The sequence below is a fragment of the Drosophila tropicalis genome, unplaced genomic scaffold, assembly GCF_018151085.1.
Source record: "Drosophila tropicalis isolate 14030-0801.00 unplaced genomic scaffold, ASM1815108v1 contig_845, whole genome shotgun sequence".
In the NCBI taxonomy this organism is placed as follows: Eukaryota; Metazoa; Arthropoda; class Insecta; order Diptera; family Drosophilidae; genus Drosophila; species Drosophila tropicalis.
Window position 1 is genome coordinate 166,884 of NW_027173338.1, and position 18,222 is coordinate 185,105.

The window sequence follows — 18,222 nt, forward strand, 5'->3', positions numbered from 1 at the left end:
ATAAAATACTAAATATTTTCTTGGAGTTGTTCATCATCATGAAAATGAACCCCATTTTAATGGTTGGTCCAACAACAACAACAACCAAAAAAAAAAGAAAAAAGAAAAAGGAAGAAAATACATTTTCACACTAACCAAAAATGTCAACACACTCATTGACAGCTCGCGGCCAAATGGATGAGGGGAAAACAAGTCAATTGCTGCCAACTTGGCCAGAAACAGGAAGCAAACAACGAGCAGACAGAGTGTGTGAGGGAGAAAGAGAGAACGGGAGAACAGGCAAAGAATATTGGAAAATTAGCTGAATCTGTAGGCATATTATACCAACATAGTCGTCAATGGCCAGCCATTCGTTGTCTTTATCGTTTTGCCTCTTTTCAATTTGATTAATTACTGAAATTTGACATAAACACGTTTTGGCACAAATGAACCAGAAGCGCAGATAAAAGCAACAACAACAGCCACTAAACTAACTGAGTTGGCCAACAGAATTGAGATTCTGTTTTTCCCGTCCCGTCCTTTTATACCATTCCATTTTCGTTCATTCCAAAACTTTTTGAGTGATTAATGAATTGATTGACAACCGAATCATGAACACCCGACAAAAGAACAATTTTGTTGGACATTCTGTTGTTGTTTTTATCAGTAGAAACACTTGCCAATGCGTTCGAAAAACAAAAAGTCCAAATATAACCCAAAAATCCAGAACAAAACTGCTTCCGGGCATGACTTTTCCAATTTTGAGTCGAATGTGCATTACCCTTAGGATTTTCCCCATTATTCTGAAAAGATTTATAAGAAAATAAGATAATATTATGTTTTTTTAAGGTCTGCTACTTTTGCCTTACAAAGCTCTGTAACCCGTTTACCATATTGACCAAATTGTTAGACACTTTATAGCAGAAGATTCTTTAAGCGAGGCATTTAAAAGTGGTGTGAGAAATATAAAACCTTAACTATAAGGAACTTGGAGGAGGACTGTTTCAAGATTTCTTAGACAGAATATTTCCACTCTAGAGTCAGTGCAAACATTTCCCTTTCATCATCCCAAAATATATAAAACCAAAGATCTAACAGTCTACTTGGGTTTCTCTGTGTAAATTCGAGGATAGATTTCTTCCTATTTTAATCTTCAGAAGTGTCGCTCCAATATTTTAGGGTAGGGTGAGTTGTAGATAGAGTATCCCTAGGTCTTTCTTTTGTTGCCTGTCTTTTTTCCATCCTGCATTATTGTTAATGATTCGTTTTTGGGTTCTGTTTTTGTTCGCATGCTAATAAGCAGTTTGGCTCGCTCTCTATATGAAAATTAATGCTGCTCGTTTTACCAAAAAAAATATACGAACTAAATGGCGGTGAGACAGCGAGCGGAGGCTACTTTTGTGAGAATTAATATTACATTGATTTATGCTTCTTTTACACTTTTTGGTCTTTGGTTTTTAAATTGTGGCTGTTTTGTTTTTGCCTTGGGTAAAGCCCAGCATTTGTATTTACTTAACACATTTTTAATGCCAAATAACCATTTGCGCAAGTACAAAAGCCTTTTTGTTGGCCCCATGCGTTTTTGTGTGTTGTACCAGTTTTTGTATTAAACATTTTTCGAAACACCTTTTTTTGACGGTTTCTCGATTTTGTTTCTTTTTTTTTTTTTGGCTTATCAGTTAAATTTAAACAGCTGCGGTTTGTGTGTACATACACAAAAAAAACAGTTACAAGCGAAGACAATACTCACTAAATTCAAATGTTTAGAAGCAAAATTCCAGGCACGTAAACCCCGAACGCATATCTCGTATAGTGACTCTTTCATGCATTTAATTTGTTGTTTTTGTCTTTTTGACTACTTGTTGCTATCGTCGTGGCTATTGAAAGAGTTACGAGCTAACAGTATTTATCCGATATGCAAAACATGTGCCTGCCTGGCTGGTTGTGCCCCTATAGAAGAGACCTTTCTGCCCACTCTCTTCTTAATTCTTGAGTGCCCCTGAGCCCGTAGGGCTATGCGGAAGCCACCAGCCCGACAGTCAGCTCAACTTATTGTCGCTGATAAAGTTCACGACAAAGACGACAAATTATTTGAAGTTCTTTCAAGCCACTAGACTAGAGAGAGGGAGAGACATGGCCCATTGTTATGCATTCAGTGTTAGCACTACACAGTCTATCACAAAACACAGTGTTCGTTCTTCTTCAATCGGTTAGAATGTCTTTTGCAATTTTAATGGGCTCTAAGAAGTGTTATTTCGTATGTTACTGCTGTTGGGTAGTCATATCCTGTTTGATGGCTTTACTCAAAGAATAAAATCCATGATAAGAAGCACAGGGTGGCATTTTTAGTGAACAAACAAAAAGCACGTAGTATATGAGGATTTCATAGTTCTTTTTTCACAATTTTTAAATTTCTATGTATAAGCAGATTAAATGCTCATCAAGTTACAGCAGAAACAAGTTCAATTTCAAAATTAGTAAGTCTTAAGTATAAAATATGCCCAAAAAACACAATCTATCAATAAATCGTTTCTATTTAATTTGAATTTTGTTTTATTTTTTTTTAATTAGAACCCATTTAAAAAGTCGTATAATTCTCAACTCCTTGTTTGGTTTTTCCATTGATAACCATATATGGCCACACTAACAAGGTTTTATGAACTGGATAGGAGACTGGGCAGTCTAATTTCAGAAAAAGAATAAGAAAAACCAAAATATTCAAAGTTCATATTAAACGAAGTCATTTTGATTTAATTAGAATTGTAGTGAAATAAACTAAAGTTAAATCTGCCTTCATGTATATAATATAGGGCCAAGCTGTCATAGGATTGTCTCGAAGATGTATATAAAGATATCAAAAGTATTTTATTTATCCTCTGTTTAATATATGATTCTTCTTACACTTGAATGAAGGCTCCACCCAAAAAAAATTATGAAAATTACGTGACAATTTTGTCAATAATATCCAAAAATCAAAATACATATATACACCAAAATTTTCAACACCTAAAAAACTCTTGTTTTTTACTTAAGCAATCAACGGAAAAGACTTGAACCGTAAATTATGCGTAAATTATATATCTTTCAGTGGGTAAAGTCGAAATTTCTTAACCACTTGATTAATTGGCTTTTAGTTTGAGTTACGGGACAGGTACCAAAACCATCACAAAAAGGTACACAACAAATGCTAAGTGCACTCTAGAGAGTATGAAACAAATTGCCATTGAAGGTTTTTCGATGGTTTTTTTTTTTTGTCGTTCTGTTTTTCCTTTTCTTCCTCTTCTACTTTTTACAACTGATTAAAATCGGTCCAAGATAAGCCAAATGGTTCACTCTCCCGTCTTTATCAGGTCTCCTTGAAAAATGAAGGAAAGAACAGAACAGAACAAACCAACTGATGATTAAAGTCATATATAGAATTGAGGGAAAAACAACGACAACAAAGTTGCCACTTTTGCAAAATCCGGCAACGAGCTAAATTATACCATAATGAGGTCAGTTTAAAATACATAAACTCATTTTTTTCGCTTAACCACTAACAATAAACAAAAAAAAAAAAAAAAAAAAAAAAAAAAATAAAAATTGTTTTATTGTCGCGTACGCAAGAAAACGTACAAAAATGTGTGGCCCAAATAAGGAGTATACAAAAAAGCAACAACAACAGCAACAGAGAAACGCTTAATAACGCTAAGTAAATACAGGAACAAAATGTAAAACGAAATAACAACAATGAGCAACATTTTGCTATCTTTTTGGGTTGAAGAAATACATTTCAAATGAGTTAAATTGCCAGCGATAAGAAAAGAAGGTATTTAGCAAGTTTCTATAAAAAGAAACGAAAAAGAGTTAAAAAAAAAGAAATTTTAAATTGTAATGAAGTCGAAGTTCTTGAAAATATATATAATAAACTTGAAAAAGATTTGTACATAGATAAAAACAACAAATTAGATTAATTAATATTGTATTTTAAGAGTTTTGTTTTGTCTAGTGATTGAACATTTTTTATGTAATGTTAAATCTCTTTTTGATGGAAAATATCTTTTTACCTATTTAACTTATTAGGAAGATTGCTTAATCCGCCTTGAAAAAACTTGGCTTAAATCGTGTGAAGTATATACTATGCCTATGGCTGTTAGCCATTCTCGTAACTTATCAATTTGTTTTGGGCATTATATAAATTTGTTTGAAATAATATAAAAAAGCTCTATCAAATGGAAGAAAATTACATATTTCACATGTTTTCCCATCAACAACAATTGTGGCCCCCACTCACTGTAATTTTAATTTAATTTAATTCTAAGCACGTTTCAGCAACAAAATTTATATATACATACATATATAACTATAGACTTATAAACAAGAAAAAGCCACAAAAAAAAAAAACTGCAATTATGCGAAAAGAAACAGAGAAAAATGGCAAGACCAAAGAAGAATTCTTCTGTTGAAATCTTGCAACTCCTTCGCGATCGTTTTGGGCTCATCTCATATACCCAAGATTCGTTGTCGTCTTGGCGGCTTTTTGTTTTTACTCTTTACTTTTTTTTTTCTAAACGGTGATTTAGCCATTATGTTAACGGTAAAATGTGCAGAATCTCTCGGCCAAAGCGAAATGGATTTTTGTTCAAGCTAACACAAAAAACCGGCTTCAAAAAACGAGACAGAGATGTAGAACTGAAGATGAAGATGAAGTTAAAGCCAGTCTGCCGGCAAGCGTCCTCATTTTGTGGTCTTTGCTTTGTTCAAGTGCTTCTTCTTCATTTGTTTCTTGTTCTTTTGGTTTCTTTCAGTTTGGTTGCATAACTAGCATATTGAATTGCTCTTGGCATGGCTTGGCTTGGCCAAGTCGTCTGTGGTCTTTGGCCATGTTCTAAGCGGGTTTTGTAACCCAGACCAAAGCCTAATTTGTTAGTTATGCAAGCGCGGGAAAAACCCAAACGAAAGAAAGAACCCAAACCAAGCAGCGAGCTCATTCATTTACAAATAAGCCTGTGTATTTCGGATATTTGTTTACTTCCGAAATTTACACGCAATAAATAAATACAAAGGATAACACGCTGGAAAAAAGAAGTAAAGTGAAGAAACAAAGTCCAAGACAAAAACTACTTTATCAACATGCATTTGTTTTGTATACCCCGCGAAAATATGTTTCAAAGAAGCATATTGATGTCTTTTAAAGAAATTTTGTTTTGATTCCTTAAAGTTTTGTACCCTATATACTCTATATATAGAGTAGATCAAAAGTTAACTGAAGTTGAGGAAATGTTGATGCATTTTCATAGTCATAATGTCTCAGTAAATCGTCAATAATGAGTATGTCAAAGTCGATATCTGATACTGATTTTGCCACCCCGTCCCCTCTTTCGTAATTTTTTGTTTACGTTGTTATTTCTATCTCTCTCTCTCGCTTCACTGATAAAAATAAAATCCCATATATAAACATTTTTCTGTGGCAAACGAAGACGCGACAATAAAATAAACAAAAACTGAAATTGTATTTTTGAGACGCGTCTGCGACTTGTTGAAACTATTTCAAGCGCTCAAAAAGATACAAAACGCACACTCAAACACACACTCAGACGCACACACACACACACACACGCAGAGAAGGAAATAGATGTACGAGTGTGTGTTTTTTTTCGTCGCTTTTTAATTAACACACTTTTGTGAAAATCTTCTCGAGTGTATTTCGTTTAATAAAGTGACGAGTTTCAGTTCAAGACGTTTGGAAAATAATTTGATCCAAATGATTTTGTTTCAAGATAAGAAAGCAAACTGGGAATATATAAAAACCGTTTCGGATCTTGATCTAAACGCAAATTGTGATATTAACTGGGCTAAATCAGCTGATTTCGTTAGGGTTACGTTTTTATTGTATTTGTTGCAATTGAATAAAATGAAATGTTGAATATAATAAATATATATCGCCGGATAGAATTAAAAGTTTTTCAATATTGATTATTAGAGGCCAATTTAGAGAACTTTTCTGCAGGATGAATTCCTTTTTATGCGAATCTAATTTCCCAAGTTGTGATAACTTTGTATAATGATACTGAACGGCAAATTTAGCTGATTTGATAAAAATATACTTAATTTTGATAAAAAAGATACTTAATTTTGATAAAAATATATTTTTTAAATTTAAATTTTTAGGCTGTCGAAATAAAAAACATATTTATATACATAATTGAGACTTATAAATTCAAAAGTCCAATTTGAATCAAATGTATTAACTTCTATTCCAATCTTGGACAAATTTTGCTAAATTATATTTGAAAATCATAATTGAAAACTTATTTCGGTAAAATTTTCAATCAATGCAACTTGGAAACTTTCTAAAAGTTTTAAACAGATATAAGTGATAAATTCTAGCTTTAAAACAGTCAGATTTCTCAAAGGGATTTACGTATTATTTTCTGCTTGTCCTGGTTGATCCTTTTAGTTGTTTACTTTTTTGAGGTTGCTTTTATGGCTTTCCATCCAATGTGTCGTATACTTAATTCAGGGCGGTTACACCCAGCCACCACCCAAAGACTTTTCCAACCTCACACAGAGACACATCGAGAGAGGGACAGTGAAAATATGTGTGAGTGAGAAAGAGCCAGTGTGTAAGAGATGCATATTGCATTATGTATATGTATGTATGTATGTATGTATGTGTGTACATACATATTCGCATACAGATAAAGATATTTGTATGTGAGGAGAATGCTTTATTGTATTTGCTTTTTAAACATCAACAACATTTTCTGTTGCCATACGAGATTCTCTCTCACACACACACACACACACACACACACGCACGCACAACAGCAACAACAACAACTGCAGCAACTGCATTGCGTTTTTCTCATTGTTTTTGATCCCCAACTGCCCGACTCCCTCCCCTTACATGCCATCAAGTCTGTCCTCTACACTCAACTCTCCCAAAAACCCTCTTCTCTCTCCCCTAGAAACTTGTTTTATATAATTTCCTGTACGCGTGGCACAAAAGCAGAAGCATAATCTATCCCTCCCATTCCGACATATGTATACTTTTTCTCTGTCTTGCTTTTTCTATCCATTCTTTTGTCATGTATTTTTGCTGATAATAATAATGCATTTCATTGTTGTTGTTTTTGTTGTTGCTGTTGTTGTTGTTGTTGCTGTTGCTGTTGCTGTTGCTGTTCTTGTCATTGTTTATAATTGTTGCTTTTTGTGTGTAGGCTTCAGCTACAAGATACATTTCTGTGTATCTGCAAGATACATTGTAGATACATTATATTTCATGTGCAAAGAGTTCAAATTAAATTTTCTATCTGTTTTTCCCTTTTTCACATCTTTTGTGATTGATTAAAAGAAAATGTGGCTTAAAAAAATATTGCATTGCTCGAGGCCAAGCAAAAAGCTTGTCGCAAAGATACTTGCAGAACTTGAAGAAGACTGTGAAGTGATGCATCTTTTTGGAGAACTTTTTGAGTAATCTTTAAAAAAGGAAATTTTCATATCAAAGCGTTTTCGGTTACTCCCCAAGCTCAAACCTTAACCCTTTCTTTGCCGAAAAAGAAAAAGTGCTTACACTTTGCCTTCGGCCCTACAAAAGAGCCCTCTTGTTGTTCTAACCTCCTTCTCTTCCTTCTGCCTTGTACGCCGCCTGATGCACCTCTTTTTCCTTTCTTTACACACTTGGCGCCTTTTACTCATTTCGCTTGGACTGCCTTAGGTTAGCTAAGGTTTTCTTCTTTTATTTTGACGATGTTGCTGATGATGAGAAATGTGGTGGGTAGGGGAGTGAGAGCCCCCGTCCCTCTAAGTGTTTCGTGTAACTTGAGTCTTCAAGTGGCCAGCTGGCATTTGCTTTTGCCAGTTTTCTTCCTCTATGTGCATATATTTTTCTCATATATGTGTAGATGTTTTTCTCTCTTTGGCCCCTCTCTTGAGTGTTGGCAACTTAAGTCAAGCCTGGCGTTTTGTTAAAAATAATACTAGAAAACATGTTAATAAAATTTTCAATTTTTTTTCCTTTCTTTCTTTCATTTCTGTCTTATTGTCGACTTACCCCTTCTTCACGCTTTTCTTTCTTTGCAGTGTTTCGTTTTGCGTTACGTATGCGTTTGTTTTTGCGTCTGTGAATATTTTTGTGTGTAGACATCAAAATCAACGAGCAGAAGGGGCAAACGAATAAGAACATCAGCAACAACGACGGGCACATCTAACGCTGCAGCTAACAGATGAGCCCCAACAACCGATGTCAATTGCTGCAGCCGAAAATGCAGGGTAAGTTCATCAAAGTCAATCAAACAGAATATATTTCTCTGATTAAGTAGCAATAAAATAGTGTGGCTGCATATTTTTAAAGTAAAAATGCTAAGAGTCGCACAGAAAAAGCTGTAAATGTAGCAAAATGTGTGGAATGAGTTTAGCCTTGAAGTCCTTGAAATACAATTCAAAATTTAAATATTTTTTCTGTAAATCTGTAAATTCACAAAATTTTAAAAATTCACAGAAATGTACAAATGTATGAAAAGTGTGGCTGCATATTCGTATAAAAATAGTGTGGCTGCCATTGGTATGCATAAAATACCTTCAGTTGAAATGGGCAACTGTAAATCAACTAGTTGACAAAAAGTGCCAAATAGTTTTAATCAAATGGACTATAATTCACATGTCTGGCCAAAATTTGTGCAAAATTTCTTTAATCTTAATGTGCAGTTGGGTTAATATTTCGGATTTTTTTTTTTTTTTTGCATCTGCAAAATGAAAGAAAACAAAACTCTCGAGTAAATTGGAAAAATTCCATTAATCACATACGCCATACGCCTTTGCACCGACCCCTTCGTCCCGTATTCTCACACTTAATGCCGATTGCCTAGACAGATGTAGTATATATATAGAGTATACATACATGTATAACTGTACAGAAAAGAAAAAAAACTGAAGCTCATGTGCTAGTCATTAGTAGCTCATTGAATATTGCGACATCACGCCTGTTTGGTCAGTCTAAGCAAACCATTAATTGCACACGTTCCAGTATTTCTCACAGATATGCGTATCTTACTCTTCGCCATATTATTATTGTTGTTTTTGTTGTATTTGTATAGTCTCTAGTTGGTGTATCTGTATCCGTAACTATGTATGTTTGTATCTCCAAACTATTTATAATATTTGTCTTACCCACAAGTCACGCAAACCGGACAACAACAACGACAACGACAAACAACACCTCCTTGAGGTCGGTCTGACTTCTTCCACCCATTCCAAATATATCTTTGGTCGATTTCTGTTTGATTTTTGATTTGGTTCTAACACACATTTTGCGCATATTTCGGCATTTGATTTATGAGCAACCAATTTGCTTTTTGCGGCAAGGTAAATATCTTCAATTTCGTGCCGCCGACATTGTCATTGCTTTTTCTTTAGCTTTGATTTTGGTTTTGGTTTTTTGTTCGGTTTCAGTTCTCCTATGCTCATAATTTCTCAAGTTGGTATTTTGATTGAAATTGATTTTATTACTTTTTATATTAGTTCAAACAAAAGGAAAAAAAGCGAACAGAATATCATGAGTAGGAGCAAATTGTGTGGCACATTTTATGTGTTTATTTTCGCCCCAGTGGCGCTTTTTTATGTTATTGCTTTTTGTTCGTTGATGTAGGCGGTTTAAGGTAGATTATTTGATTTCCTTTTGGTTTCATGACACATAGCTTAATGGGTTGCACAATTCGGGTATTTTAAATAATGATCTTATAATTCAATCCAATTGATATGTTTATATCATTCATATTGTGGTTGACAATAACTATTAAACCAATATTTAATAAATCTTAAGAGAATACGAAAGTTTTTAATATCTTTGTTTCGAAACAAATGACGTTTGATCTGTAACGTTTTGAAAAGAAGAGGTAAATTGTTTTATTGGTTATCTGTTATCTGGCTATCTGTAGATAACACATCGTATGGAAAACGCTTAAAATTTGGCTATAGAAAAGAGCCTTTAAAACGATCGATGATAAAAAGTTTACTAGAATTTATGAAAAGTGTTAAAGCTAACATTTTTTTTTAACAAACTAATCCATCTATCTATCTAATCTAATTAGTTTCAGATATACATAATGAAGTGAGGGAGATGATATTGACATTTAGTTTAGAAAAATTCTGTTATGAATTTGTGTGTAGGAACAAGCTAGTCACACAGATCGTTAAAATTAATTATTAACAACGTATCAAATTTAATATCATTAAGTGAAATTTCAACGTTTCAATACACTTATTAAAAAAAAGGGCTGAAAATGAATAGTACTAAGCACATTGCTATCTATTTAAAGTACTCTTAATATATAATTAACTAAATTACTGAATAGAAACTAAAAATTTCTAAAAACATTCTTCATAGGCCCATTGAACCTGATCCAAGTAAAATGCAGTTAAACAGCTTTTCAACTCACTCAAATGATTACATAATTTCCAAAATGAAATCCGATTCTTCCATTTTGGTTGGATTTCATAATGAACATGAAGAAACACACACACACACACACACACTTACACAAAGGCCACAGTCAAAAATGTAGAGTCACTTTCCCACTTTTCACTGGCAACATTTTCACTTTTCTTCATGCAAAACGCCGATGAAATGAAAACGAAAGTGAAGCAAAGTCTTAAAATCGCTACGATGAAACAAAGCCACCGTTAGAGAGATACAAGTTGAGTTTAGGCCTAAAACAGACACACACACACACACTCGCACAACCACTCGAAGTCAAAGTCGAAATCGGCCACGCTGATGAGTTTGGCCTACTTTCACTTTCATTTTCTAGCCCGTAATGTTTATTTGTGACTGTGTGTGTGTGTGTGTGTGTTTGTACCAACCCGGTTTTCCATTGACAATGAAATAAAGTTGTTCCATATTTCATGGCTGATGCGCTGAAAAATAAACCAAAGCCAAACTAAACTAAACCCAAACCGAACCGGGCCCCGAAACGAAAAACTATTTCCACTAGGCTCAAAGTTTGATATGAAAAATGTCTGTAAATAACTCATGAAGTTTGCTGTTTCTTTGTTTCTCTCCATCATTATAAATATTATTATTTTTCTCCTTTGTCTATGCAAAAAAAAAAAAAAACTTATTAATTTTTCTTCTTTGCTATTGCCATAGATTTATGTTGGGATTTTTACACTAGACTACAAAATGCTTCTTGCACTCTTATTTCGCTTACTTTCACTTTTATCAATGACAATTTGTATGTGTGTGTGTCTGTCCGAACGAATCGAGTTTCTCATTTTAATTGCACAACTATACCAAAAGGCTTAAAAAAGTACTTTTAATTGTTATTACTGTTAGTTGAGGCTCATCTGTCTGGCTATTATATTTGTTTTTGTTGTTGCTCGTTTGTTGTGTGTCAAATTGAGTATCAAAGTTTATAATTATTTGTACAATATGTAGACAAGTAGTTTTTTTTTTTTTTGGGGGGCGCTGCTTCATTAGATGCGCCTCACTGGTTCAAGCTGATTAAAGCTGGAGGATGAAGGAGGGAAATTCTTAAAAGTTTATACCAAACTTTTAGTTTGAAAACACTCATTATTATTCATAGCATTTCCAAAATTGAGCTTTGTCAGTCATAAGCCTATTGGGCAAATAGCAAAAGACTTAAAGAGCCACAAAAGGGGAAAGTTTTGATAGAAGTATTCTTTAATTTTAATCACAAGTTTTTTACATATATTATCTATCAGGTCACAATACAACAGCTAAATTCAAAAGCTTCTAAATCTTAATACATATGTTCTTTTTGGTTTGCCTTTCATTTCTTTCATAATTTATTTGTAATTCGCAATTGGTTTTAGCGTTGAAGATATGATAACATTTGTGCTGCCTAAAATCTTATAACTATCCTATGTTTTCTATTAACTTATACATTTGTTTACTGACTTTTATGATTAAAGTCCAATATATTTCCTCAATCTATTGACCTCTTTTGACAAGTCTAAACTAAGCTTTTTACATTTTAGCAAACTCTACCAAGTCTCACAGTTTTCTTTTATATTCTAATTTGCAAAAAAACGCTAACAAATTGAATACCAAGTCTTCATAAGCTTAGATGAAGTTTTAGGTTCATTAAATTTTCTATTCATTTCTTTTTTTTAACCTTTAAAGTCTACTTCATTGCCATTATTTAGCTCTACGCGATAATTTATATTGTTACTGAAACATTTGTGGTTTTCTGTCGCTTTTCTTGTCTCTTCTACTTTTCCAACTACTTTATCTCGGTTTGAAAACTTTTCTTTGCAACTAATAGCAAAAAGGCCACAAGTAAATGATTTTTTTTCTATTGGACAAGACCAAGTATAATTTACTTGTTTTTTAAGCGCCTAAAAACACACATTTTCCATTTGCAACAAAAACAACAACCACAACCTCCCACACACACGCATAAAAACAACAGCAATCGGCACTTGGCAACGCCCAACAACAAAACGAAATCAGTTTTCTATATCTTTGAGCAAAATAAAAGAAATTATAAGCCGCTTACATAACATCATTCCCCGAATGAGTCCAAGTCTGAGAGTCTACAGGCTTGTCAATTTTTTTCGTTGTCTTTTGTACTTTTTTGAGTAAATTTTTTAAGATTTTCCTCCTCTAATTGGTCTGACGACAGGGTAGGAGGTGGTGCTGGCGTTGGTGCGTGGGCGTGGCAAACAAATTACATACTCGTAGATACTTATTTCTCGTAAACAGATTTTCATGAGCAGCAACAAATTGGTGGGAAAGGAAAAGTACGTCTCGCTGACGCCCTTAGGAAAACTTTTTTCCCTTTTTTTGTGTTTTGCTTTACGATTGTCGCGTTGTTGTTGTTGCAACAGGGGGAAAAAATCGTCCCAAAAGTGCTGGGCTCTTTTCGGTTATGCCGAAGTTTGTATACCCTTGCAAGTTTTTATATCACGATTTTCCTATTTTCGAGTGTTAAAGTGATTATCTTTTGATCTAAAATATCTGCCAAAGAACGGTTTGCAAGCTCGGGCTTGGTGTCTGTTTATACTTATCCGATTTTAAACAAATTTTTCCAAATTGTAATTAGTTATCTGTATCTATTTAATAAGCAGAAGCAAGAAAAGGTCTCTGGCCTTAATTATTTTAAGCTAATTATTCCTGTGGAAGCTCTATGTTATAGTTATCCGATCTTTTCTAAATATAGGTAATATATTCAACTCCATTTCAGACTTTATACTTTATATGGTATTGAATGAGTTTTTTCCAACCGTCGTAAACTTCCTTCCATAGCAAATGTATGATTCTTTGTAAGGGTATAAATATAAGCAAAAATTATTGCATTCTATTTTCATCCTTATCACAGACGCTTTTAAAGCGAGTTTCTTGTCAGTCATATTCTCTCCCGTTTTTCTTCTCAATAATTTATATGCAGACAACGAGCAACTGCAGTTTGCGTTTTCTTTCTACACTTTCTTTGGTGGAAAAATAATTTTCATACTTTTCATTCATTGTGTTGGCTTTTCCTTTTTGCGTATGCATGGCAAATTGCTTTCAATTCTTTATAGTGCTAAAAATTTATGAAAAACTGTCTGGCTTGTTTGTGCAGTCCAAAGTTTTGCAATAAATATCTGTCTATGTATATTTTCTTTCGAAAATTGAGTAAAGAATGAAATGAAATCATTTGGAAGAATGTACTTAAACCCAATTAGACAATTTCGAAATACCCTTTAGCTGAGGTTTTCAGTCAGCTAATTGAATTTTGTGCTTTCCAAATATTTCAAAATTTATGTTAATTACATTTCATTGCTTTTTGCATATATGAACTTTTATCGATGCGTCAAAAATAAACTAATGACAATGTCAAAAAACTCTGAAATAAATATTCAACATGTTTATCACAAACAAAACCTGATACATAATCTGTCTATGTCATTAGACTGTCCTGTTTGAATATTATTGTATTTTTAGGTGTACGAACCGTAAATTGAAACATAACCAAATGGTCCGTCCGACCACGCACTTTTGCCTGTTGAACTCGTCAACATATTAATTACATGCTGCTTACCTAAACAGTTTTTGGCAGTTTGTTGTTACTGACAACCATCAAATTTGTAATGTGAACCAAAAGAAAATTCAGAAAAATCACCCAACAACCAAGCCATTCCAGTCATCATGTCGAGGCATAGACATTCAGTAGACAAAGATCCAGATGACTTCCAGAGGATGAACAGACTGATGATGAGGCAGCAAGAGAAAGGGGAATGTGGCGCTCGTCGGTGGCTAATTACTCGAGGCAAAGTTGGCAATATTATATTTCTTTCTCTGCTTCGTTTTCTCTATTTTTTTTGTTTTGTTCGGGTTGTTGGCCCTTCATCTCCCTGCTCAATCCACTTTGTTAAATGATTCTTATGTAAACGTAAAGTCAACATGTGGCCAGAGTTCACACACAAACACATTCACCCGAAGAGGCGGAGCCCATCAATATTTCACCTGTTCAGAGTTAAGTCAACAAACTATTAGCAATTGGCCCCCATTTGTTGTGCCTGAAAACCTCAAAAAACTAGGTGTCCTTTCATTTTATAGTTTTGGTGTCTTCTTGGCAATTTTGCATTATTAATTGTTGGTGTGGTTAGTTTCAATTCATTAAATATTGATAGACAGACCTCAAAAAGAAAACAGAAACTAATAGAGCCACTAACTAACCAAAATATAGCTATTAAAAAATAGTTTACTTAAATTGTGGCTGAACTTTACAAAGCAATATTAATATTTTATACATAAATTTCCTCCAAGAAAGGATTCTAAACTAATTTGATGCCCTTACTAATCTTACAAATAAAATATATATTAATGAAAATATTTATAGTTTTCATATCTTTTTTTTTATAACTTTTTTATTTTTACTATATAGAAAGTTAACTAAACTCACAAAAAATATGTACTAAAAAACCTCTAAAGTTTTTGAGCTTTATCTTAGTTTAATTTTTTTCATTTCTTTTTTTTTTAAAAGTAACTTTTTTACTTATTTTAATGAATGTTTAATGAGTTTGCCCCCAGTAACCACTTTTCCATTGAAAGTGAAAAAGAAATAACTCTGACTCATAGAAAACCCAAAAGAAAGAAAGACAAAAAGAAAGATGAAACATATAAAGAAAGAAAGAGAGTGAAGGGGTGAGTGGAGGAGACTGAAGGGGGGGCAAAAACAAATTCGTGGATGAGCATACACAAAAATATCTACCATTCAGCCATATATATCTCCCTTCCGTATACATTTTGCACCACATAAGCAGACTGCTGCACCTCGTATGCTTTATGGCCTGGCCCCAAATTGCATGTTTAATTGCAATAAAGTTGCAACGCCCACACACACACACACACACACACACACACACACACACACACAAACTCGACCGCCCGTATAAACAGACACACACACACATTTACATTCAAATATCCAGAAACAGAAACATTTTCATTAAATTTTCGCACAGCTGAAAGACACAAAACAGCTGCACACACAAAATGCAGAAAAAAAATCCAAAAAAAAAAAGAGGAGAGAAAATGCAAAACGAAATGCATTATAGTGCAGAAAGAAAATTGAAAATGGGAAACAAACAATCGGAGAATGGCCAAAAGGGAACTCCCGCTGTTTAATCAGAGGAGATTTTTTCATTTTTCGTTCGTTTTAAGTTTTTTTTTCGTAATTATAGCCAAAGGCTATAAGAAGCCATAAGCCACCAATTGTGACATGTTAAAGAGTCATAAATAACTTGAGTTAACTTTTAATGCAAGTTTAATGAATGAGGCTTACAAAAGGAAAAATTTAGTCACTACTACGACTTTTATGTACCCTGCAAAAGAAAATTTCTCTATTGCTAGAGGTAAAACTTAATTCATTTTGGTCTAAAAATCAACAATTAGTAGCAACAACAACAGATTTGCACAAAAAACCGTAGGAATTTCATCTCCACGGAAAAAAGGGAAGTAAAAAGTCGGTTTGTTCAATAGTTAATTCCAATATACCCTTTACGACTGCAGGGTAATTAAAACTAAAAAAATAAAAAACAGATACAAGTTTACTTAAAGTTGCCTATATACTTAGCTATGTCCAACGGAAATCACTTCTAATTAACATAAATGTTAAAATAAATAATAAACCAGAGGGCTGGGGCTAACTTCGACCGCGTCAAAGTTTGTATACCCTTGCAACTTTTTTGGTAACTCTATCCTTACCTATTAGCCATCAATGTGGAAGAACGTTTTATCTAAAAAAGGCTTAAGCTTGAGAAAGAAAGGCCTACAATCATAGGAAATAACGAAGATATTGATCAAAGTCACTGTTTTCGACCAATCGTTCCTATGGGAGCTATATGATATAGTCACCTGATCTTGATCAAATTTGGCATAGTCGCTTATAGGCGTAGTAAACTCTCTAATATTAAGTTTCACGACAATAGCTCAAAAAATAACGAAGGTATTGAGAAAGTCACTGTTCGTGACTTGCTCGTTTATATGGGAGCTATATTATATAGTCACCCGATCTTGATCAAATTTGGCATAGTCGCTTATAGGCGTAGTAAACTCTCTAATATTAAGTTTCACGACAATAGCTCAGAAAATAACGAAGTTATTGAGAAAGTCACTGTTTGTGACTTGGCCGTTTGTATGGGAGCTATATGATATAGTCACCTGATCTTGATCAAATTTGGCATAGTCGCTTATAGGCGTAGTAACCTCTCTAATATTAAGTTTCACGATAATAGCATAAAAAATAACGAAGTTATTGAGAAAAGTCACTGTTCGTGACTTTGGGGTTTGTATGGGAGCTATATGATATAGTGGTCCGATCCGGCTGAATCCGAGATATACAACGCCTGCAGTATATACAAGCCTACGTGCAAAATTTCAGCTCTGTAGCTCTTACGGTCTAGGAGGAGTTTGCGTTGATCCAGACGGACGGACGGACATGGCTAGTTGAACTCGTCTCGTCGTGCTGATCAAGAATATATATACTTTGTATGGTCGGAGATGCTTCGTTCTATGCGTTGCACACTTCTGACCAAAATTAATATACCCTTTTTAATATACCCTTTTTGCCCATAATTAAAAATTTGCGATTATATAATGTTGAGGTTATTTTACCAGCTAATTTATGCTAGCTACAAAAAATTGTTCAATATTAAATTATTGAAATAATAATGGAAAAAAAAAACTGCAAAATGCACAGCAACAATTATCGATATATGGGAAACAAGTTAGGTTTACTTTAGCAGCCATGAAAAGTCTTTGATTTGAAGGATCGCATAAAGGTGATTTTGGTAGTTACAAAGTTATATGTATATAAATATATCGAAGTGCAGGCATTATTGAAAGGGTATTCGCTGAAATGCCAAGAGTAAACTTGGAAGTCACTTTGAAGTACCCGTAAAGTAATTAAATCAAGTATTTTATATATCTGTAAGTAGTTAAAGAAAAAGTTATCAAAAAGTCGAACTAAAGGTTTAAAGAACTTAATGCAGTTAATAGAGAGAAGACAAAAGATCTTCAGTAAGAGTTAAATGGGGCAAATTAGCTCATAAAAAGAAAGTAAATAATTAAGTACTCTATTCATCAGTAAGTACTGAAAGAACAAGTCGTCAAAACTTCAAAATACAAGTAAAATACTTTAGAAAACACAAAAGAAATAATAATTGAAACAGGAAATGTAGATAAATTCATTTAATTTTCGATCTTTATTCTTTTAATATGGTTCTTTAACCATAACAACGAAAATAAAATATTTATGTCAATTAAGTAAACATTGTTTGCACATATTTACATATTAAGTTTTCATTTTAAATATTACTATATTTTGTTGTAACTTTTTCATTTTTGGTTTAATGTTGGCTTCTCAGGTTTAAACGCCTTTAAAAATCTTTTTTTTTTTTTTTTTTTTCACTAACAATTAGCATATTCAATTTATATTGAATAATTTGTTTCAGTTTTTATCACAAGTCATTAAAATTCTCGACATACAACAAAGTAAATGGTCAATGGAAAAAACAAAAGCCGAACAAATGGCGAAAACTGTGCAAACAGTTGAAATGTTTTATTTTACGATTTCAAAATTTATTTATTTAATAATAATTTATGCGGCAATAAAAACTCATTGTTGCAGTTATTAATCTAATTGATGGCCTACGATAATTGACAGTTTTTATGTTGAAACGATGAGAAGCAAAAAATGAAATAAAACCATTTGCATAATTGAAGCAAACATTTCAATTGAGATTAAAGTAGTCAAC

At 33.3% G+C, this 18,222-nt stretch overlaps 1 protein-coding gene across 2 annotated transcripts in view; it reads left to right on the forward strand.

Moving 5' to 3' along the window:
• The window catches only part of tai (taiman), a 91,207-nt gene that overhangs the window by 14,529 nt on the left and 58,456 nt on the right, over nucleotides 1–18,222 (forward strand). For both annotated transcript variants that reach the window (XM_068295701.1, XM_068295702.1), the window contains exon 2: nucleotides 8,044–8,232. In XM_068295701.1, coding sequence (XP_068151802.1) covers nucleotides 8,204–8,232 — 29 coding nt within the window. In that variant the 5' untranslated portion in view covers nucleotides 8,044–8,203. The remainder of the gene's footprint in view (nucleotides 1–8,043; nucleotides 8,233–18,222) is intronic.